The 24,930-nt window shown below is 41.7% G+C and overlaps 1 protein-coding gene across 1 annotated transcript in view; it reads right to left on the bottom strand.

Annotated features, from left to right (window-relative positions):
- Positions 1–24,930, bottom strand: part of Strn-Mlck (Stretchin-Mlck) — a 243,780-nt gene that overhangs the window by 175,765 nt on the left and 43,085 nt on the right. Inside the window, exon 6 of the mRNA XM_067777186.1 lies at positions 1,994–24,907. Within this exon, the coding sequence (XP_067633287.1) occupies positions 1,994–24,907 (22,914 nt within the window). The remainder of the gene's footprint in view (positions 1–1,993; positions 24,908–24,930) is intronic.

Below are 24,930 nucleotides of genomic sequence, written 5' to 3'. Positions count from 1 at the left end.
AACCCCATGCGCTTGTATCTGTGAGCGAAACTTGCACAACCATTGCATACTTTCGGGAGTATCTCAGATTTATGCATGTGGTTTTGCGTTGCTTCTCCGCTGCGTGTACGTACATATGTGTAGACATAATGATTGAATTATTGATGTGCATACAAGTCACTGCTTAGCATCGGCTTAGAGATGATAGTATCCCTTAGTGCTGCTAATATTCGTTACAATATTGTAAATATGTCCGATCTTGATGATTTTTCCAGACAACTATCTATGCCCAATACGTAAGCTTGTGGTAAAATTTGATGTTGCTAGCTGTTAAAATGAGGCAGAAATGGGGCAGAAATGGCGAAAACCCTCTTATTGAACAATCGATTGTATGGGAGGTATATGCTATAGTGGTCCGATCCGATCGATTCCGACAAATGTCAAATCCGACACCAAAATATGCCTGCTTACCAAATTTCATCAAGATATCTCAAAAAGGGGACTAGTTTGCGTTCAAACAAACGGACAGACGGACAGACGGACATGGCTAAATCAACTTATCCCGTCATCATTTTGGTATACTTATTGGTGGATCTAACGGAAACATATACATAAAAAATTATTTGGAGCCTTGAAAATGAAAAAAATCTCGATTTCGACCACAACAAGTCCCAAAAACCAAAAAAAAAAAAATTTTTTTTAAACTATTAATGCCAACGTTTTTATCGCATAATTTTAAGTGGGATAGGAACTATGAGACAAATTCGTTTTCATCGGCAACACTTTTGCACGTTTCTGAAGAAACCCTTAAAAAAAAAATGGCGAAAAAATAAATTTTTTCACCAAAACACTCCTCAAAACCCAAAAAATATTTTTTTTTTGTTTTCAAAAAACTGTTATCGCCAAAGTTTTTAGCGGACAATTTTGAGTCGGTCAGGATATACATGAAAATTTTAAAATCAAATTAAAATTTTAAGTAGGTCATGAAAAAAACTTTAAAAATCAAAGAAAAAAAAGTCAAAAAACTCAAATTTTGCAGGCTCAAAAATTATTTTTTTGGGTATGCTTAGTGGAACTTTTTTTCCTGAGCCCACAACCTATGGAAAAATCGATGGCGCGATATAGGTTAATAAATCGACCCAGCTTAATGTGCATATATAATAGGTCTATTCATAACACCAGTGCCAGTCTGAAGTATCAGGCCATGTGCACATACAAACGCAAACAAGCATTCATCATAGCAACACTTAACTAACCAAATTGTTTTTCATTAACTGTAAAAAAACAATTATATACTTAGGAATAGCACCTACAAACATCATAACATAAAGAATTAAAAAAGGGCAAATACAGCAGTGAACACAAAAATAGCAGTGGTAATTTCTCTTTAAGATATTTTAAGAAGTCTATGAATATTGTAACTGAAAGTGTGCAAATTAAACTCAAAAGGGTTTAGAAATTTCGAGAAAATTTCGAACCTTTTATTTGGAATTTTCAGAATTTTTTTTTTTTGAATATACAGTTTTGTAACTCAATATTTTTTTATATGGAAGAAAATCTGACACACCCTTCGGAAAAAATTATAAAAAAATCAGAGCGAATTTCGATAGACCTATAACTTGAAATCAGAGAACTCAAAATAAAAAGTTCGAATTTTTCGGCAAATTTTCACAAATTTTGAAATTTTTGGAAAAAGTATTTGAGATTAGTTTGCATAGCTTTGCTTTCAATATTCATTAAAGTATTTTCACAAATTATCGAATATAAAAAAGTAGAGTCTGATTGATAAACTTTTGAAAATATTTTCACTGCTATTTTTGAGCTCGCTGCTGTATATGTAGTATGTAATAGTATAAATGTATAAGCTGCTAAAGAACAGGCACGAAGCGTAAAGCGAAATCTGCTAAATAAAATTTTAGTTCGACTTGAGCAAAAAAAAATCAATATAATGAAATAAAGGAAATTGAAGGCATTGAAAAAAGAATTTAAAAAATTAAAAAAACAATTTGCATACCTCTGATGTTACGCGTAAATATTGGCGTTGTACCAAATTTAGTTGTTGGTAAATCGTAAACAGTCACAAGGCAACTCGTTTCCACATCTCCATTACGATTCGTAGCCACACACCTATAAACACCCGCATCCGCAGCCTCGATTGTCTTAATTTCTAAACAGGAAAGCCCATCGTTGAGGGTCATACGATATTTGTTGTTATTATTCTCGATTAGCGCCTTATCTTTGTACCAATAAACTTTCAGCTCCGCACCCGATATGCTGCATGTAAGTTTTATATCGCTACCACTAGCTGAGTTTCTATTTGTCAATTTTAGTTCAACGTTTGGTGCACGTCGAGCATTGCGAGCTTCGCGCTTATCTTTGTAATCCTCATTGCTGGACTTTGGTATAGAGCGTCGCCTATGCCCATTCATTTCATATTTTGTTTTGTCTGCTTGACTTGTACTGAATCCGTTTTCATCAGTTTTTGAATACTTAGTTTCTGCAATCTTTGGATGCACTGCTGTTTGGATGGTGTCGGTGCTTCCTTGTTTGACTCTTTCCTCCGCCATTCTACCGCTGGGTTCTTGCTCAAGTTTAGGTTCAATGGCAACACCATTATTTTCGGCGGGTTTTTCTTCCGCCTTTGTCTCAGTAACACCATTAGCCCTCACATCTTCCTCAGCGCTCTTCTTTCTCTTTTCCTTCTTTGATTTCTCTCCAGCCAACTTCTGTTCCTTAGATGGTATCTCAGTTATATCTCCTGAAGCATTTTTGAATGTAGCTTCTTTGGGTTTCGCTTCCATCAGCTTTTCTTTATCTGCACTCAACTTTTTCTTATGCTCAACACTCTTTTTTCTCTGATCCTGTTTCGGTTTATCAGCAACCTCATCAATAACTGCCTCCTTCTTTACCATTTGCTCTGTTGATTCTTCAGATACTTTTGTTCCAGCGTCTTTCCCCATAACTTCAGTTATTTCCTTCGTTTCTTCTTCCAAACTCTTTTTGCGCTTCTCCTTTTTGGATTTCTGCTCGATTTTCTGAGTATCAACTGCTGTCTCTTGAGCAGATATCACTGTTTCTTCCGCTTTTGTAACATCCCCTGGTTTTTCATCTACCTTCTTTTCCTCGTCTGTACTCCTTCTTTGCTTTTCCTTTTTCTGTTTCTCTTCGTCCAACTTTGATTCTTGAGAAGACTTTTCTACCTGTTGGTCATCCCTTTTATCAGTTGAAATATATTCTTTTGGCTTTTGAGCCTCATCAACACTTGGGGCAAGATCAGCGCTCTTTTCGGGCGTCTTTTTCCCATCTGTACTTTTCTTTCTCTTTTCCATGGTTCCTTGCAATTCCTGCTTTTCAGCATCTGCTTTGCTATCTTTTTCAACACGCTTCTTTCTTTCCATTTTCTTCGGAGTTTCTTGAGCAGGTATCTCGTTGGGTTTGTCAACAACCTCCTTCTTGCCCTCGTTCTGTTCAACTGCTGCAGTTTTCTCTGCTTTCTTCAAGTCTTTAGCACTCTTCTTTATTAAATCTTTTATCGGTGTTTCTTCAATAGCTTTCTCAGCCTCTTCTGACACTTCTTTCTTTTCAAGAGCTGCAGCTATTTCTGATTTCTTCGTTAATTCTATCCTCTTTTCCTCAGCACTCTTCTTCCTCTTGTCTTTCTTTGGCGCTTCCTCGGAGGGTATGTCGACCAAATTCTCCTCAGGTTTATCAATCGATTCTGGTTTCAGCTCAGAGACTTCAGGTATTTCAGGCTTTTCAGGGTATTGCTTTCTTTCTTCATCAGTACTCTTATCATTCGGAGCGTTCTCAGTGGGTGCATCGTTAAACTTATCTGCAGGTTCCTCTTTCTTATCAGCAACTTCAGATGGATCTGTCCTTTTAGCGTCTTCTTCTGCGATCTTCTTCTTTTTTTCTTTTTTCGGAGACAGATTTTTCGGGGAAAGTTTCTTGGGCGAAAGTTTTTTCTTTGTTTTTTCATCAGGCTTTTCATCTGGCTCATTCCTCTTAGCCACTTCTGTTGCCTCTTTAATTTCCCGTTGCTTCGCTGCGTCAAGACTCTTCTTTCTTATGTCATCCTTGGGCTTAGCTTCCATGGTCTTCTTAACAGGTTCCTCGATGGGCTCTACTTTCTTTTCAATTGCTGGGCTTGTACCGGTATTTTTGGCATCAGTTTGCTTTTCTTCAGCTACTTTTTTGACTTCATCTTTGTCCACTTCTACTTTGGGCATAACTTCAACAGGTTTGTCTTCCTTTTCTTCAGTAGTCATCTTTTTCTTTACAACCACTTGCTCACCTTTGAAAGGTTTACTATCTTCATGCTTTTTATCGTCCTTTGCAATAGGCGGAGGTATTTCTTCCAGTTTTCTTTCATCGTTTGCTTTCTTTTCCTTTTCTTCAATCTTACCTTTGTCGTCGATGACTTCTTCGGTTAAAAGTGGCTTCTCCTCTTTTAGCTTTTCTTCCTTCACTTCATCTCTCTTCTTTTCCTTCGTCCCTTTATCCATCGACGCTTTCACCTCCGCATCCTTGGCTTTCTTGAATGCTTCCTCGTCTCGTAAAGCCCTCAAATACGCGCTTATTTTTTCGGAGGTCCTGTTTATTTCTTCACAAAGTTTGGCTGCTTGCTCCATGAGCTCTAAAGAATCAATCACTCTTCCGCTACTATCAATGAAGTCATACTCATTCAATGCTAAAGACTTGACATTTTCTAGATCTCTTCTTATTTCTTTGGCACACCCAACTACGAGGTCATCATAAAGCACAAATATTTCCATGAGATTTTTCTGTAAACTTACAATCTTTTCCTTGGACTTATCTACTTTATTAACGCTTTTAATATAATCCGCGCTTGAAACTATATTTTGTAGTGTTGAGCTTAAGGAAGTCATCTTCTTGCTAAAGTCATAGTCGTCCAAGGAATTCAGCTTGGTGGAGGTACCACTGACCAGTTCAATAATTTTATCATAGAACAGTTGCAAGTTTTTGTTAAGGGGCTCCTTGGGTTCAACATTATGCGCCTTCGTAGCTTTATCTGTCACACTGAGCATCTCTTTCCTTTGTACTTCTCTCTCCTGCTTTTCTGTTTCTTCTACTACCAAAACTTCGTCTCCCGTCTCTGATTTTATTTTCTTCGCATCAATCACTGCTTTTTCCATATCTGTTTCAGTTTCCCTACGAAGCTCTTTGCAAGTATTTAAAACTTTTGCCATAAGCCTGGATGCTTGGAGCAAGATATCTTCAGAGCTTAGCTCAGCTTGACTTATTTCTACAAAATCATGTACGGACAAAGCTTCCTGCTTAACTTCTTGTATTTGAGATTTGATATTTTCAAATTTGAGCTCTTGTAGATCATCAAATTTTACAAATATATCCATAAGAACATTTTGGAGAGTTACCATCTCTTTAGAGGACTTTTTCACATGATCGCAGTCCTTAACAGTTTTAGAGACTGAGGACAGCTTAACTATTTGTGATTGCAAAGAAGTAAGTTCCTTGTAAAGCAAAGAATGCTTTGTTAAACCGATGTCCTTTTGCAAGTTATCTGTACTTTCGGAAATTTGTCTGTAATATTCTTCTAGTTTGGGATTTGGTTTCTTACTTAACTTCCTAACTGTCGTGCCTTCATCGATTGCTGATTTTTCTTTGACTAAATCTACCTCCATCTTTTTCTCGAGTTGTGCTTCAACTGGTTTGTCAACCGTGGGCCTTAACACCTGTATCTTATCTTCACCTGTTTGATCAATTGGTCCCTCGATTGTGTCCCCTTTCAAAGCTTCTTCTGATTTCTTCTGCCCGACCTGAGTTTCAATTGCTTTTTGTGGCTCAGCCTTTGATTGTTCAACCTCTTCTCTCTGTTTCGATTTTTGCCCAGTTGACTTTTCGATTATGCTCCCTATCATAGCTTCCTCGGGTCTCTTGTTCTCGGCCTGAGTTTGAATTGCGTTTTGTGTTTCCGCTTTTAACGGTTCAATATTTTCTTTCTCTTTCGCCTCTTGTCCCATTGCCTTTTCGACTAGGCCTCCTGTCAAAGCTTTTTCTGGTTGCTTTTGCTCTACCTGAGTTTCAATTGCTCTTTGATGCTCAGCCTTTGACAGTTCTGTCTTTTCTTTCTCTTCCGCTTTTTGTCCCATTGTCTTTTCGAATGTGTCCCCTCCCAACGCTTCCTCTGGTTTCTTTTGCTTTATCTGAGTTTCAATTGCTTTTTGTGGCTCAGCCTTTGACAGGCCAGGCTCCTCTTTCTCTTCTGATATTTGTCCAGTTGCCTTTTCGACAATGTTCCCTGTCAAAGCTTGCTCGGGTTTCTTTTGCTCGATCTGAGTTTGAACTGCTTTTTGATGCTCTGCCTTTGACAGTTCAATGTTCTGCTTCTCTTCAGCTGTTTGGCCAGTTACCTTTTCTCCCATGCCTCTTGTCACCGCTTCTTCTGGTTTTTTCTGATCAAGCAGTGTTTCAATCGCTTCTTCAGGCTCAGGCTTTGATACTTCGGTATCTACGACTGTGGCACCTTCCAAAGCTTTTTCGGGTTTCTTTTTCTCAACCTGAGTTTCAATTGCTTTTTGAGGCTCCGCTTTTGACAGTTCAATCTTCCCTTTCTCTTCTGCTTTTTGTCCCATTGTCTTTTCGAATGTGTCCTCTGTCAACGCTTCCTCTGGTTTCTTTTGCTTTATCTGAGTTTCAATTGCTTTTTGCGGCTCAGCCTTTGACAGGTCAGACTGCTTCTTCTCTTCCAATTTTTGTCCAACTACCTTTTCGACAATGTGCCCTCTCAAAGCTTCCTCGGGTTTCTTTTGCTCGACCTGAGTTTGAACTGCTTTTTGAGGTTCTGCCTTTGACAGTTCAATGTTCTGTTTCTCTTCAGTTGTTTGGCCAGTTGCCTTTTCTCCCATGTCTTTTGTCAACGCTTCTTCTGGTTTTTTCTGATCAAGCAGTAATTCAATCGCTTCTTCAGGCTCAGGCTTTGATACTTCGGTATCTACGACTGTGGCACCTTCCAAAGCTTTTTCGGGTTTCTTTTTCTCAACCTGAGTTTCAATTGCTTTTTGAGGCTCCGCTTTTGACAGTTCAATCTTCTCTTTCTCTTCTGCTTTTTGTCCCATTGTCTTTTCGAATGTGTCCCCTGTCAACGCTTCCTCTGGTTTCTTTTGCTTTATCTGAGTTTCGATTGCTTTTTGTGGCTCAGCCTTTGACAGGTCAGACTGCTTCTTCTCTTCTGATTTTTGTCCAATTTCCTTTTCGACAATGTTCCCTGTCAAAGCTTCCTCGGGTTCCTCTTGCTCGACCTGAGTTTGAACTAATTTTTGAGGCTCTGCCTTTGACAGTTCAATGTTCTGCTTCTCTTCAGCTGTTTGGCCAGTTGGCTTTTCTCCCATATCTCTTGTCAACGCTTCTTCTGGGTTTTTCTGTTCAAGCAGTGTTTCAATCGCTTCTTCAGGCTCAGGCTTTGATACTTCGGTATCTACGACTGTGGCACCTTCCAAAGCTTTTTCGGGTTTCTTTTTCTCAACCTGAGTTTCAATTGGTTTTTGAGGCTCCGCTTTTGACAGTTCAATCTTCTCTTTCTCTTCTGCTTTTTGTCCCATTGTCTTTTCGAATGTGTCCCCTGTGAACGCTTCCTCTGGTTTCTTTTGCTTTATCTGAGTTTCAATTGCTTTTTGCGGCTCAGCCTTTGACAGGTCAGACTGCTTCTTCTCTTCCAATTTTTGTCCAACTGCCTTTTCGACAATGTGCCCTCTCAAAGCTTCCTCGGGTTTCTCTTGCTCGACCTGAGTTTGAACTAATTTTTGAGGCTCTGCCTTTGACAGTTCAATGTTCTGCTTCTCTTCAGCTGTTTGGCCAGTTGGCTTTTCTCCCATATCTCTTGTCAACGCTTCTTCTGGTTTTTTCTGATCATGCAGTGATTCAATCGCTTCTTCAGGCTCAGGCTTTGATACTTCGGTATCTACGACTGTGGCACCTTCCAAACCTTTTTCGGGTTTCTTTTTCTCAACCTGAGTTCCAATTGCTTTTTGAGGCTCCGCTTTTGACAGTTCAGTCTTCTCTTTCTCTTCTGCTTTTTGTCCCATTGTCTTTTCGAAAGTGTCCCCTGTCAACGCTTCCTCTGGTTTCTTTTGCTTTATCTGAGTTTCAATTGCTTTTTGTGGCTCAGCCTTTGACAGGTCAGACTGCTTCTTCTCTTCCGATTTTTGTCCAATTGCCTTTTCGACAATGTCCCCTGTCAAAGCTTCCTCGGGTTTCTCTTGCTCGACCTGAGCTTGAACTAATTTTTGAGGCTCTGCCTTTGACAGTTCAATGTTCTGCTTCTCTTCAGCTGATTGGCCAGTTGGCTTTTCTCCCATATCTCTTGTCAACGCTTCTTCTGGTTTTTTCTGTTCAAGCAGTGTTTCAATCGCTTCTTCAGGCTCAGGCTTTGATACTTTGGTATCTACGACTGTGGCACCTTCCAAACCTTTTTCGGGTTTCTTTTTCTCAACCTGAGTTTCAATTGCTTTTTGAGGCTCCGCTTTTGACAGTTCAATCTTCTCTTTCTCTTCTGCTTTTTGTCCCATTGTCTTTTCGAATGTGTCCCCTGTCAACGCTTCCTCTGGTTTCTTTTGCTTTATCTGAGTTTCAATTGCTTTTTGTAGCTCAGCCTTTGACAGGTCAGACTGCTTCTTCTCTTCCGATTTTTGTCCAATTGCCTTTTCGACAATGTCCCCTGTCAAAGCTTCCTCGGGTTTCTCTTGCTCGACCTGAGTTTGAACTAATTTTTGAGGCTCTGCCTTTGACAGTTCAATGTTCTGCTTCTCTTCAGCTGTTTGGCCAGTTGGCTTTTCTCCCATATCTCTTGTCAACGCTTCTTCTGGTTTTTTCTGATCAAGCAGTGATTCAATCGCTTCTTCAGGCTCAGGCTTTGATACTTCGGTATCTACGACTGTGGCACCTTCCAAAGCTTTTTCGGGTTTCTTTTTCTCAACCTGAGTTTCAATTGCTTTTTGAGGCTCCGCTTTTGACAGTTCAGTCTTCTCTTTCTCTTCTGCTTTTTGTCCCATTGTCTTTTCGAATGTGTCCCCTGTCAACGCTTCCTCTGGTTTCTTTTGCTTTATCTGAGTTTCAATTGCTTTTTGTGGCTCAGCCTTTGACAGGTCAGACTGCTTCTTCTCTTCCGATTTTTGTCCAATTGCCTTTTCGACAATGTCCCCTGTCAAAGCTTCCTCGGGTTTCTCTTGCTCGACCTGAGTTTGAACTGCTTTTTGAGGTTCTGCCTTTGACAGTTCAATGTTCTGTTTCTCTTCAGTTGTTTGGCCAGTTGCCTTTTCTCCCATGTCTTTTGTCAACGCTTCTTCTGGTTTTTTCTCATCAAGCAGTAATTCAATCGCTTCTTCAGGCTCAGGCTTTGATACTTCGGTATCTACGACTGTGGCACCTTCCAAAGCTTTTTCGGGTTTCTTTTTCTCAACCTGAGTTTCAATTGCTTTTTGAGGCTCCGCTTTTGACAGTTCAATCTTCTCTTTCTCTTCTGCTTTTTGTCCCATTGTCTTTTCGAATGTGTCCCCTGTCAACGCTTCCTCTGGTTTCTTTTGCTTTATCTGAGTTTCAATTGCTTTTTGTGGCTCAGCCTTTGACAGGTCAGACTGCTTCTTCTCTTCCGATTTTTGTCCAATTGCCTTTTCGACAATGTCCCCTGTCAAAGCTTCCTCGGGTTTCTCTTGCTCGACCTGAGTTTGAACTAATTTTTGAGGCTCTGCCTTTGACAGTTCAATGTTCTGCTTCTCTTCAGCTGTTTGGCCAGTTGGCTTTTCTCCCATATCTCTTGTCAACGCTTCTTCTGGTTTTTTCTGATCAAGCAGTAATTCAATCGCTTCTTCAGGCTCAGGCTTTGATACTTCGGTATCTACGACTGTGGCACCTTCCAAAGCTTTTTCGGGTTTCTTTTTCTCAACCTGAGTTTCAATTGCTTTTTGAGGCTCCGCTTTTGACAGTTCAATCTTCTCTTTCTCTTTTGCTTTTTGTCCCATTGTCTTTTCGAATGTGTCCCCTGTCAACGCTTCCTCTGGTTTCTTTTGCTTTATCTGAGTTTCAATTGCTTTTTGTGGCTCAGCCTTTGACAGGTCAGACTGCCTTTTCTCTTCCGATTTTTGTCCAATTGCCTTTTCGACAATGTCCCCTGTCAAAGCTTCCTCGGGTTTCTTTTGCTCGACCTGAGTTTGAACTTCTTTTTGATGCGCTGCTTTTGGCAGTTCAATGTTCTGCTTCTCTTCAGCTGTTTGGCCAGTTACCTTTTCTCTAATGCCTCTTGTCAACGCTTCTTCTGGTTTTTTCTTATGAAGCAGTGTTTCAATCGCTTCTTCAGGCTCAGGCTTTGATACTTCGGTATCTACAACTTTGGCACCTTCCAAAGCTTCGTAAGGTTTCTTTTTCTCGACCTGAGTTTCAATTGATTTTTGAGCCTCCGCTTTTGACAGTTCAATCTTCTCTTTCTCTTCCGCTTTTTGTCCCATTGTCTTTTCGAATGTGTCCCCTGTCAACGCTTCCTCTGGTTTCTTTTGCTTTATCTGAGTTTCAATTGCTTTTTGCAGTGTCTCAATCGCATTTTCAAACTCAGGCTTTGATAATTCTGTATCCGTCTTTTCTTTGAATTTTTTCTCAGTTACCTCTTCGACTATTGCACCTTTCAAAGCTTTTTCGGATTTCTTTTGCTCGACCTGAGTTTCAATTGCTTGTTGTGACTGCGCCTTTGACAGTTCAATCCTCTCTTTCTCTTCCGATTTTTTCCCCATTATCTCTTCGACTGTGTCCCTTGTCAAAGCTTCATGTGGTTGCTTTTGCCCTATTTGAGTATCAATTGCCTTTTGAGGTTCTGCCTTTGACAATTCAATCTTTTCCTTCTCTTCTGCTTTTTGGCTAATTGCTTTTTCGACTATGTTTCCTGGCAAAACTTCATCGGGTTTCTTTTGGTCGACCAGAGTTTCAATAGCCTTTTCAGACGCAGGCTTTGAAACTTCGATTTTCTTTTTTTCTTCTGCTTTACTCTCAGTCACGTCTTCGATCACATACCCTGGCAAAGCCTCTTCTGGCTTCTTTTGTTCGAGCTGAGTTTCAATTGCTCTTTGTGGCTGCGCTTTTGACTGTTCAATTTTCTCTTTCTCTTCCCCCTTTTGTGCCATTGTCTTTTCGACTATGTCTCCGGTCAAAGCCTCTTTTGGCTCCTCTTGCTCTATCTGAGTTACGAGGGCTTTTTGTGGCTCAGCCTTTGACAGTTCTATCTTCTCCTTTTCCTCTGCGTTTTGCCCATCCGCCTTTTCGGCTATTTCCCCTGTCAAACCTTCTTGGGGCTTAACCGCCTCAACCTTGGATTCAACTGCTTTTTGCGACTCGGGTTTTGCCACTTTAGTTCTGTGCTTCTCTTCGGCTTTTCCATCTGTAACCATCTCGACTATTTCACCTTCAAAATCTGCTTGTGATTTCTTATTATCCACCTCATATTCAATAGGCTTGTCTGGCTGAGTCTTTAACAATTCGACTTTCTTCTCTTCCGCTTTTTGCCCGTTTGCTTTTTCGGCTGTTTCCTCTCTTAAAGCTTCTCCTTGTTTCTCTTGTTCCTGCTCTGCCTCAATTCCCATTTCTGGCTCAGTCTTTGTCACTTCAGTCTCCTTCTTTTTTTTGACTCCTTCCTTCTCCTTGACTTCTGCCTTGGGTTCAATCTCCTGAAATTTATCAGTCTTTTCTAGTTTCCCCATTTCAGGTACTGTTTCAATTTCTCTTTCTGCCTCTGCCTCCATAAGAATATGTTCCTGAGAAGGCTCCTTAGCTTCAGATCTCTTTTCCGTCACTCTATCGTCAACCTGCATCTTTTCTTTGTTTGTGAGCACTTCGCTATTTAGGAGTTTGCATGCCTCCACGATGCTACAACACAATTCATCTAAATCGTGTAAGACCACCTCCGATTCCAGGTGTTTTATTGATTGTTCAATCTTATCGTACAGCTTCAAAGCGTATCCCTTCACCTTCTCGAGCTGAAGCTTCACTACGTCTGCTGCAGATATTTCGTGTAAATCATCAAATGCGACAAAAGTATCCATTAATGACTTCTGTAGGATTACCATTTTTTCTGCAGATTTTTCCAGGCTGTGGACCTCTTTAAGCTCCTCCGAAACCCGCACAATTGTTTGCAAGGATATTGGTATTGTACTAAGTTTGTTGTGATGCTTCTGCTGCTTCACTTCAGCAATAATATCTGAGGAGACATTGACAGAGTTGACAATGTGTGCGAAATACTCGTTAAGTTTTTTAGTTAATTTCTCTGATAACTTGGAGTCCATAGTCGGCTGTTGATCTGAAATAGGTGCTTCTGTAGTCGTCTGCTCTTTTGAACTGTCTTCGGTTGCTTCCTTTTCGTCTGATTTTAGGATGGAGGTTGCAGGAGAAGCTACCTCCGTCAACTTTTCTGTTGTTTGCTCTATAAGTTTCTCTTTAGATGTTTGCTCTTGCAATGCCACTTCTTCCAGTGCTGACTTACCTGCTTCTGCTTTTAATTGATCCTCTGCGTCTTTTTTCTTTTCAGAAGACTCTTTGGTTTTCGCTTCCTCACTCGTTTGCTTAGGTAATTTATCTTTTTTATCTTCGGTTAAAGCCTGTGTTTCAGTACTGGGTTTCTCTACATGTATATCCTTTTCTTTTATTTCTTCTGGTTGCTGTACCTCATGTTCTTCTTTCAAATAGTCTTCCGTACTCACTAGCTCTGACTTTGATATAAGTTCTTCTTCCACTACATCTTCTGGAACTTCTTGCTCGTGTTTCTTTTCTTTCTCTTGAGGTTGCAGCTCTTTGGAGTCCTGCTTATCAATTTTAAGTTCTTGAAGTTTCTTCTCCAGCTCAATTTCTTCAATTCGAATTTCTTTTTTCGATAAATTGACTTCTTCCACTTTTATTTCTGCAATGGTTAGTTCTATATCTCTCTCGGGCTCAAACCCTTCTGCTTTTTCGTTTGTTTGAGATTTCTGTACTTCCTCAGTGATCTGAGCCATTGGAGCTTGCGCTGAGTCTACTTGGTCTGCCTCGAAATTCTCTTTTTTAAGCCCTTCGGCTGTTTCCTCTTTTGCCTCTGCTGTCTCACTAATAAAACCTGCTTCTTGCAGAGTTTTCACTTCGATCTGTTGTTCAACCTTTTGTGGGGCATGATCTTTTGGTGCTGATTTTTCGCCAGTCTCTGGTATATCTACTTCTTTGTCCTCTTTCTTCTTCTCAGGTTTTGAAGTTTCAGAAACTGTTCCAGGTTTTTTGCTGCTCGCAGCTTTCACCGTCTGTTCCGTTTGCTTTTCCTGATCTTTTAGGTGCTCAGTTTCCTTTACGACTTGCTCTTCACTCACTTTAACCATTTCTGTTTGCTTAGTATCAGTCACAATCGGCTGACTATCCACAACTTCAAGCTTGTTTTCTTCCGCCCTTGACAGCTCGCTGATAATTTCAGTGAGGCATTTCACCAAGCCAGCCATATTGAAGAGTACACCCTCGGAATCCAAGGCACTTTCACTTTGTTCTATAGTCTCGAACTCCTTCAAAGTAAGATTCTTAGCCTCCTCAATATTGCTTTGTACTTCACCGCTTGTCTGCTGCTCAAGATCGTCCAAGATCACGAAGAGATTCATTAGTGCACTTTGAAGTTTTACAATCTTTTCGGTAGATTTCTCAATACTGTTGACTAACTTTGCAGTTTTTGAGACTGAGACAATCGTATTTAGTGCTATTGAAATAGCGCTAAATTTCTCAGAGAGTTCGGCTGCATACTTAAATGCTTGAATTTGGTTCTGCGCTTTGATAGTCGTTTCGATGATCTCTTCATGTAGTTTAAACAAGTTTGGATTGAGAGTTTCACTGGGAATATCAACTGAGTACTTCTCTGAAAGAGAATTGAGTTGACCTTCACTTTCTTCAACTTTAGGGGCTGTTTCTTCATCAGTTGTTTTTAATTGGGTTTCCTCAGCTACAAGGGTGGTTGCCTTGCCCTTCAGCGAATCAACTTCATCAGATTTTTCACCGTTCATGGATTCTTTAATTTCAGTAGATTCTTCAGATTCTTCCTCAGCGTGTCTCGCTAGTTGAGTAATCTCAGTTTTCGCAGGCGCAACTTCCTCTCTCATTTCCTCATTGGCTTCAGTATCTTTGACTTCTTTATTTAAACTTTTTTCACTCTTTTCTAGAGTTTCTTCGCTCTCTACGCTCTCTAGCTTCTTGCACAACTCAAGCAAACCATTGGTCATGAAATATGTGTCTAACAATATTTTTGCTATCTGCGCGTTTTCCTCGTGATTATTGATGTAATCAAATTCACGCTGTGCCAGTTTTAACACATTTTCTATTTCCGCACGCAATTCAACACCCTGTGTTTCAGCCAACTCTTCAGCGAATACCGTTATAACCATTAGCCGTTTTTTGAGATCTTGCAATTTCTTTAAAGATATCTTCGCTAATTTTTGCTCTTTTATATCCTTCGTTATTGTAGCGATACCTTTTAAAGTGAGCTGCAAAGAGCTAACTCTCTTTCGTAACATAACATTCTCGTATGATTTGATTTTCTGTGAGATACGTTTTATATTCTCCCGCACATTTTCATAGTACTCTTCGGTTAGTTTTCTCGCAGCGGCTGGATTATTCACAAGTAAGGTGTCAATGAGTTCTTCCAATTTTTGGTTCGACTCATCTGTCTGCGCCGCGCCACCCTCATAGGTGTGTACAATATGATCTCTCATTTTGAATATCAGCTTTGAGAATCTTTCATCATCTGTGTTATTTTGCAGCGCCTCTTTAAACTCACTTTCTATGTCTTTCAGTTTCTCATCCTCAGCGATATCTGTCAACACTTTTTCCAAGTCTTGTTTTAGCACACGATCTTCGCTGTCGTCAGCTTTTTTCATGTTGCCCGGTTCTTGAGACATTATCTTGAGCGCTTCCAGCATTTGCACAAACAAATCTTTCTGAACCTCATATTCTTGCAAAATTTCTAACGCCTCCTTGAGCTCTCCTCCATCTACCGCATTGCAAAGACCTTCTAAGCACTGCCTTTCACGTAATAGTAACTCCATTTGATGCTCATCACAAAGCGCATCAAAGGCGGCCCTTAGCTCGTGCAAGCTCGCTTTTAGATTCTGATAGAAACGTGAGCCTGTATCCATATTAGACGTGTTTTCTTTCCTAAGCGCATTCATCTCCGACGTAATATGTTCCACAGCATGTGAAACCGCACACAAGTTGGTATTCTGCGAAAATTCTTGCGTTATAAACGACACAATGCTGCCCATGTAAGGCAGCGTAGCTTCGGTGATGTCATAGATCATTGCACTTCTCAATCCCTTTTGTCCGTTTAGTATTTGTAATAGCACATTATTGGCGCTTTGTATTATTTTATGGAAATCACTTCCCTTCTCTACTGTTTCATGCGCTGCCTGCTCATCTTTCCTTGGCGCTCGTTTTACAAAGGCGATAAGATCTTTGAGCTTGAAGATCGGCAAAAAAATGTGATCTTCGATAGCATGTGCTGGATATTTTTGCAGCAAAGTTTTGATCTCGTTCAAGTTTAGTTCGAGTGATTTACAGATTTCGCTGGTAGCTGTACCCACGTTTTGGTTCATGCTCATGGACTGCGTGAGCGCTAGTGTTGTGTTTATTTGCTCTTCAGCCATTTTGAGATATGGTTCGACGGGTAGAGGGGGCTCTTCTGTTTCCGCTTGCTCTTGTTTTTCTTCTTCTTGCGCAGCTGGTTTGGGCTTCTCTGTCTCGTTTTCGACAACAATTTTAACTTCTTCTTGTGTTTCTACTTTTGCTTGCAGTGTTTCGAACTTTCGCCCCAAGTTTTCAAGTACTTCCTCAGCTTTGATGTCTTTCGGTGCTTTTTCTGTCTCATCATTTTGCGCTGTAATTTCTTGTGATTCGATTAGCGCAACTTCTCTTTCACTTATTATCGGCTTTTCCTCCAATATCTTTTTCGACTCTACGGCTTCTTCTATTGACTGTGTCGTCTTTGTCACCTCAGTTTCTGTCTTCTCTGCAACGGCAAGACTCTTTTGTGCATTAACGACTTCATCCGATCCTGCCGAATCGCGTTTCCTTTTCTTCGATTCTAATTCGCTCTCTTTGGACTCTGCGCTCTCTTCCTCTTGCTGTTTCTTGTTTTGGTCGACCTCTGTGCTCTCAGCCCGCTCCGATTCTATTGTCTCAGCATCTATGCACTTTAACTCCTTCTCTACGTCTTCTGCGGTTTCACTACTAGCTTGTATCAGTTCTGTGGTGTACTGCTTGCTCTTCTTCGCTTTCTCATCTGGTTGTACACCACAATTCAGCGCAACTAATTTCTCTTGTAAATTTTTCAAATGGCTTTCAAGCACATCAACTAAAGCACCATCTTCTGCTGTTGAATTTTCATGCTGCATCCTTTGTAGTATATCATTTTCCAAACGGCTTAGGGTAGCTCTAACATTTTGTATATCCAAACTATTTTCTTCTGCCAAGCGCATAAAAATGGCACTCTGCTTCTTCAAACCGTCTTCAATGCTTTGCAGAAATTCCTTACCCGAGCTTAAAGTCAATTTGAGCGCTTGCAAGAAAGCCTCACGTCCTTCATTTGCCCTCATTAGGCTCACTTCGTTCGTGACATAAATTAACTGGGGCATAAGTGTGTCGAGCTCTTGTATAAGCTCAATTACTCTAAACGAGCTTTCACTTGTATCGATAAACTCTGAGATGGACAGTACAGCATTTTGCAAAGTTTGCATATTTTTACGATCATTTTTCGCGCTAATGCCCTCGGCGATCTCATCAAGCGCTCTGAAGGTGGCCATCAGATGAGATTGTAGTGTCGCTACAGCCATTGTAGACTTCTCAACTTCGACGCGCTTGAGTGCGGTAAGCGCTTTTGTGCTTTTTAACACTTGTTCTAGAGGCTCTGCGAGCTTTTGGAATTCTATCCAATTTTCAGTTTGCGCGCAAGTCTTTTTAAAAGTTAACGCGGCCGCTTCAAGTTTCTCATACATCTCTTGCGCCAACTGCAATTCTAAAGTTGGCAGCGTTTGCAGAATGTCTGCGAAAGTTTTCTCTACGTCTTCGAGTGACTCTTCGACACCTGCTTCGTATGTGTGCACGATGCACTCTTTTAATTTGAGCATTACTTTTGCCACCTTTGTTTGTGACGCAATAGAATTTTGTTTATCAATGGGATTTGCATATTCATTCTGCATAGCCTTAAGTTCGTGTTGCAACTCTTGCATTACTGCGCCTATTTCGTGCAACTCAGGTTGCTTCATTTCTGCTGTATTCGTTAGACAACTTTGTATTTGCTCAATTCCGCTTGCGATGTGCTCTTCAACATTCTCCAACTCTATACTGTGCAGTGCTTGTGCGTGTTCGATATGCGGCACCTCAAGTTGCGCTAGCTCTATCGATTTCAATTCTACACAAGAGTTCAACTCGGATACATCAACTTGCGTAGACATATCGACAATATGCTCTAAAGTATTTATATCGACTTGCTCACAATATTGCAACAGATGATAAATAACGTCAGCTTTCTGCTTGACAATCTGCAGCAGCGGACTGGTGTCAAGTGTGGAGAGTGGCGTGTCTTCTTGCACATGCAGCAAAGCTTCTCTTATATCACGAATAGGCTGTGCGCATTTCTTCAACATTGCGATACTTTGCTGCTTGGATATACTTTCGACTTGTGATAAATGCACTTGCTCCACATTCGATAGGATGGCGGTCTGTAGCAGTTGTATCGGTTCTATGAACTGTTTAAGTTGTGACAGCGACTCCTGCGCAGCCAAAGATTCTAAAGTCTCTAGCGCATGAATCTCCTTGATCGACAGCACAAATGGTTGTATATCCTGTAAGACTTTAGCAGTTGTTAATGGCATGCTACTTAATTTTGGTAAAAGATTCAAAAATTCTTTTTCAAACTCATCGCTATGAAAAACTTTAAGGCATTCATGAATATCATGCAGTGGTTGTGCAAATTTGCGCATTTCGGACAATTCAAATTCACGCAACTCATCCAAACTCAACTGCTCTGCTTGAGTCATAAACTCTTCGACTTTTTGCATGCATTCTTCTAAATTGGTTAAAGCTTTGGAAAATGTTTGAGATGTACTAGCAACGGAAAGGGAGGTTTGGTGTTGCGTAGGTGCTGGTATTTGTGGTAGTGGTGGGTGTATTGCTAGTGGTGCAGGCACAATAATAGTGGACTCATGGATATCAGCAAAACATTCTTTAACGTGCTTCAATTTCAATAAACTTGCCTTAATTTGTTGTGCTATTTCGTGCTCTAGCGAGCCCGTCTCCAATTCGATACCATTTGCCAACACTGAGACGATACCACTTTTAAGTTGTGACAACAACATATCGACCTTACCTTTCTCAGCCTTTGTCGTTGGTTTAGATGGTGTATGTGTAGGCGATTGCGTCGGCGATTGTATTGAAACTTCTTCGACATGTGATGTCATTGGCGAACCAAGTAATGACTCGATCGCAGATATGTCATCCAAGGTAGACACATCTTCCTCTGCGTGCACTGAAGGTGCGTATTGTTGCTGCGCTACTTCTTGCGCTTTCTCCGCTTTGTCTTTTCTTTCTTCCTCTATGACAGCCGTCTCTGATATGATAACGTTATCTGACTTTTCCAAAATTGGTTCTTCTACTTTCACGCTAGACTTCTCAACGGTTGCACCTTGTATTACACTAAAAGTTTCTTGCAACGACTTCAAATGCACTCCCAGCACATCAACAATGGCACCATCATCAGCGTTAAGCGCACGTAACTCTAGCTTTGGCAATATCTCATTTTCAATACGTATCAATGCTACCTCTACGCTGCGTATGTCCAGTTCATTTTGTTCGGCAAGTTTATAATAAACTGCATTACCCGCCTTCAAGCCTTCCTCTATATTTTGTAAAAATGCTTTAGCGCTTGCAACGCGTTGTGTCAAAGTTTCGAGTAGTGCTTGTTTACGCTCTTCCGCTTTAGTCGTTGTTATAGTCTCTTGAATAGCAGAAAAACTAGTCGTAATACTATCAATCTCTTGCAATAACTCTATAGTACGCAGAGGCTCATTAGCTTCCGCAATGAATTCGTTTGCTGCAAGCACAACATCTTGAGCTTTTGAAAGGTCATCACGTGCGTTTCCCGTAAGTGAGAGACTCATGTCATTTAACACTCTAAATGCGGCCATTAAATGCGTTTGTAGATTTGCTACAACCAATGACGACTTTTCAATATCTACACACTTTAACTCATTGATGGCTTTGGTGCTTCGCAAAACGTCTTGCAGTGGTTGCACTAAATTTTCCAGCTCCACGGCGCCATCTCCCTCCAGCTGACTAACTTTGCTGGTAAATGCATTCGTAGAGGTAGCAATTTTCGCATACATTTCTTGCGCCAGCTGTATTTCCAAGATGGGCAGTGCTTGTAATATATCTTCGAAAGTTTTTTCTATCTCATCGAGCGACTTTTCAACACCACCCGACTCGTAGGTTTGTACCAGATATTCTTTTAGTTTGAACATGGTTTTTGCTACGCGCTGATTCGCTGCCGCTGTATTTTGCTCGTCTGGCGCTTTCTCCAACTCGGCGTGCATATTTTGTAGTTCGCGCTTCAACTCCGTCATTACTTCACCAACATCTTGTAGCCCGAGTACGCTCGCCTGTGCAGTAGTTGTAAGGCATACTAGCAGCTGTTTGATACCATCCGCTATGCATTCTTTGACATCTAAATATCGCACAGTTTCTTGCTTTGGCGCAAGCGCAGACTCGAGCTGCGCTTCTACTGATTTTAGCTCAGCGCAAGATTTTAATGCAGACACATCAGCTTGTGTGGACAGGTCAACAAAGTTTTCCAACGCATTAAGGTCTACATACTCGCAATATTTTATGAGCTGATATATCGCCTTCGCTCTCTCCTTAATCACTTGCATTGGCGCCCATTCTCCAAGTGTAGAAAGTGGCGTTTCTTGCTGCACTTGCAGTAAAGCCTCTCTTATATCAGCTAATGGCTTTGCACATTTCTCCAGCAATGTCACGTTCGCTTGTTCTGACAAACTCTCGATTTGTGACAAATGTGTTTGCTCTACACTTGAGAGCACTGCTGTTTGCAGCTCTTGTATGGGTTGTACGAATTGTTTCAACTGTGTTAAAGACGCCTCATCCAACACCAAAGATTTAAACGTCTCTAGCGCATGACTCTCTTTGATAGAAAGCACAAATGGTTGTATATCTTGCAGCACACGCGCGCTCGTCAACGGCAGACTCGCCGCCGGCAAGCTCACAACCTGTTCCAGTTCCTCCGTGTGAAATACTTTTATGCATTCCTTAATATCTTGCAGGGGTAGCGCTAAGGTCTTCAATTCAGACCAAGAATCTTCACTCAACTCCTGTAAATCACCATGCGCCATACATTCCTCGACCTTTACCACACATGTCTCCAAGTGACAAACCGCTTCAGCGAATGTCTTACACTCACTCGCTTCGGATAGTGAGTGTAGCGCATCCGCTTCGACAGCAGGTTGGCGCACATCAGCTATGCATTCGTTGGCACTCTCCAGCTTAGAGAAACTCGCTTTTAGTTGCTGCGCTGTAGCCAGCTGCATCGTGCCAACATCTACTTCAGCACAATGCGCCAACACTGACGCAATACTGTGCTTGAGCTGTGCCAGCAATACGTTCACTTTACTCTTATTCGCTTCAAAGGCTTTGAGATGATCGGTTTTATCTTCGACGCTAGCGGATGCCATCTGACTGTCTGGTGGTAGCGATTCGGCAACAGATTGCATTGCGGATATGTCATCCAAAGTGGATCGGTCCTCTTCTTGTTTTGCGAGCGTTAATTTCGTTGTATCTAACGAAGTCACAGCTTTTTGTGCCGCAGCGGGTAGTTCTACCTTCAGCGATGATATCTGCTCGTCAGTTGAGCTCGCTGTTGCTTGCGCACCTGCCCCGCCTTCATTTCCCAATTTCAGTTTCTTTGCGGAGCCGCTTCCCAACTCATCTGGAGCGCCTTTCTTTTTCTCCGCAGCTGCTGCGTGTGTTAGGGCGGCATTTAGTGCTTGTGGTAGTTCCGTTATGGTTTGCAGCACGGGCACAATTTTCAATACTGTTTGCACAATGGGCAGCGCTTTAAATTCAATGTAGTGCTCATTACGCTCTGGTATGTTTTCTACAATCTCATTGATCTCTTGCAGCACTGTCTTGAGACTCACGCTCTGTGGCAGCGACTCTATTTTGAACTCTTTAGCTGGTGTTAGTGATCTGCGTAGCACCTCGGCAGCTGCCTGCAATGGTTTGGCAATATCCGTTAGCACTTTGGTGGCCGCCTCGTTTTCTTCACGCTTACTTGATGATTCCTTCAGTTTTTCAACATCAGCAACTAAACCCGTGAGACTTTGGTCTAGCTGCGACAGCACTTCTTGGGTTTGTGTATCCAAACCCGGTGTCGCTTCAATCTCTGTGACTGTGTGCAAGAGTTCTTGTATGTTTTGTCCGGCTTCATCTTGTGCTATCTTCATTTCCATTGCTTGACGCATGTAGAGGAAGGACTTTTCTTGTTCCCCAGCCATTTTCTCATCCAACTCTACTTCACGCTGGAGCGTTTTGAATTCTTGTTCTTCGATATCAATTTCCACTCGCCTTATAAGTTGTTGCATGCGTTCCAAAACTTCCAAATTTTTCTCACTCAACTTCGTGCTTCCGGACATGTGCATAATCTCTTTACCCAAGTTGACGCGTTCATTTAGGCTATGTAAGGGATCGAGAAAGTCGGTTAAGGAGCCAGTGATTGATTTGGACTCTATTTGACGTATGCAGTAGTTGAGCTCGTCGATGGGGCGTTTTAAGTTCTCCAACAGGGTCACGTGATATTTTGTAATATTATCATCCAGCACATTACCGATCAGAGCCGACATCTCCTCTTTGAGGTTATACAAACCCGTTTGCACTTGCGGCGACAGACGCGTTGTTATTTGTTCAATATTTGTCTCGAAATGTAAAACAGACTGCGCTATAGTTTGAAGCAACTTTTGTGTATCCGCTGAGTCGAGTGCGGCTTCCTCATTGAACTGTCCACTTTCGACGTCTTGACTCAATTGCGCCAACCCATTTTGTATTTCCTGCAACGGCGGCACCATCGACTCTACAGTGCTTACCGTTAACACCCCAGCTTGCACATTATCCGAAGACTCATTTAATATAATCTCCAAACCTTTGTTGAGTTCAAATAACGCTGGCGTTACAATATCCAATATGGACATATTAACTTTTTGTTCCGTAGACTCGCTGCCAGCGAGCGACTCTGCTTTTTGTTCGATTGTTTCCAGCACACTTTGTAGATCCCTTATGGGTTCTACAATGTTATCGAGCACTTTTTTGTGCACTTTCTTGTAGATTTGTTCTTCGTTCTCTTCCAAACTCAACTCATTCTCAACGCGCTCTAAAGCTGCTTGTATATTTACAACCGGCAGACAAATCAACTTGAGCGCATCCGCTTCTTCGGGCAATTTTACTTCAGAGATATTAGCAAATGAGAACGGCTCCATTTTGGGCATCGCTTGCAATTTGGCTACCGTTTCAGAAAGATGTTTAGCTGCTTCCAACTCTTGCGCCTCTTGCAATAGCGCTTGTGATTTAATAGTGCCCTGCGTTATTTCAAGTCCTTGCTTGATATCGTCTGCCGTCAAATCGATATGCGCGCGCTGACTCGTTGACTCAAAAGACTTTGCTATAGATTGCACTTCATCCAGCGCTTTTATCAACAGATCTCCCACGCTATCTATAATACAAACGCTTGTACGTTGTATAAGTGTGACGCCCGTCTCATCAATCTCTACGCACTTTTCAATAACTTGCAGACTTGTGTGCAGCTTGCGTATATCATCCTCCATTGTTTGAAAGAGCGCATCGACCGGCGTTTCGCCTGAGTAAACGCGCAACTTACTCTCCACTTGCTTCACTGGCTCTATAATGTTGCGTATGATCGAAAGGCTCTGCTCAGCGGCGCCTGGTATCATCATTACTGCTGACTGCTCAATGACTTCATTCTCCACCATGGTCAAATGATGTTCAATAGTTTTCAAAAGTTTAGCCAACGGTAAAAGTGTGCGCAAATTTTGCTCAATCGCGTCAGCGCTTGATACAACTTTCACCGCTTTCACCGACATCAAACCATCACCCACTGCGCCAGAGATATCTTGCATTCGCGCATCGTCTTCGTTAGTCTTTGACGAGTCACTGTCAGTTTGAAGCTTGCCCTTTTTGCGCTTGGGCGATTGCATACCACCTGCCTCTTCAGTTTGTGCAGCGATATCGTCAGGTCCTGCCGCAGAATCGATGCGCCATGAGATTTGCCTTGCGCTGGCATATGTTTGCAAATCGGATGTGTCATCATCAACATCGCCACCTCCGCCGCCGCCAGCTTGACTATCTGTCGCCTTGGATAAACTGTAAAACTCATCTGTATTTTCGTTGGTTCGTGACTTTTTGCGCTTACGCACTGGCGCTGTTAACGCTAACTCTTCTTCCATTTTTTCGAAACTTTGTTGTGCATATTTCTCAAGTGCATGATCAACTTCATCGCCGCGTCCTGATGAACCGGGCGCTGATGAGCCTCGACCCGATGAACCATACACAGTTATTTCATTTATAGAAATATCATCCACACCCGCTTCGGTGCGCATATCCTCATCGTGTGTGAAATACTCTGGTGATATATCAATAACCACAGCCTCCATTAGCAGTTTACCCGATTGTGAGGTCTCTTTGACAAAACGCAATGGCGGTAACTCTACCACATTATGTTCGGTTACATGTTCTGATATTTGATCGGCATACATTTCGACAATCTTAAGCGCTTCCTCTTCAGTTAAGTCGGGTGTTTCATACAGCGACACAGACACCTCTTTGCCATCAAATGAGAACGAAACATCACCCTTCGAGTCGATGGTAATATCACCCGCTGGTGTTTCATACAATTGTGAAGTGCGCTCTTCTTGTATGGTGGATAACGATAAGTTGCGTTGCAGCTCATTCCCTTTCGCTTGCTCTTGTTTCTGATTTTTGTACGCCTCCTCGAAACCAAGCAACGAGGCTGAACTTGCAACCACACCCATACAATTACGTGCCTCACATGTGTAAGTGCCCAGGCAGCAAGTGCCATCTTGTCCTGAAATGATTCTATGTATATCACCCGGCTTCAGCTCCTCACCATCCTTATACCATTTGAGCGCTGGTTGTGGTACACCAATTACTTTGCATTCCAAATTAACAGCGCCCTCTTCTGTCAGCACCGCTCTCAAGCATTCGAGGAAGCGTGGTTTCTTGTAGTACCTAGGTATTTGTAGTTTTAGATAACTCGAGGTGACGCTCGTGCCAAAGTCATTCACAGCCACACATTTCCATTCGGCCTGGTCGGCAAACTCTACGCAACTTATATCCAAATGCCAATTCTCTTGCTCCCCACGATAATGCTTATAACGTGCGCTATTCTCCACTGGCAACTCATCACGATACCAAGAGAGCAAGGGATCAGGTGTAGCATTAACTTTTACCGTAAATTGAAAAGATTCATTAATCTTCGCCTCTTGACTCTTCAAACCGACAACAAATTTCGGTGGCTGATTTTGTTTGGCGAAGGTCATACGCTCTTCGTCATTCAGCTGATTTCGTATATCCTCAATTGTGAGCACAGCGACACTGCTGCTCTCACCCATACAATTGCGCGCTATGCAACAGTAAGTACCGAGAGAATTTGTGCCAGTCAGCTGATAGACATCGCCGGGTTTTAGTTCTTGGCCATCCTTGAACCATTTAAGTATGGGTGTTGGAAAGCCAACTACCTTGCATTCGAATGAGACGAGTCCTTCTTCGGTGAGCACAGCACGTAGCGATTCCATGAAGCGTGGTTTGCGATAATTTTTAGGTACTGCGGATTGAAATGAAAGTTAG

The sequence above is a fragment of the Eurosta solidaginis genome, chromosome 3, assembly GCF_040869045.1.
Source record: "Eurosta solidaginis isolate ZX-2024a chromosome 3, ASM4086904v1, whole genome shotgun sequence".
Classification (NCBI taxonomy): Eukaryota; Metazoa; Arthropoda; class Insecta; order Diptera; family Tephritidae; genus Eurosta; species Eurosta solidaginis.
This window is presented reverse-complemented; position numbering and strand designations above follow the sequence as displayed.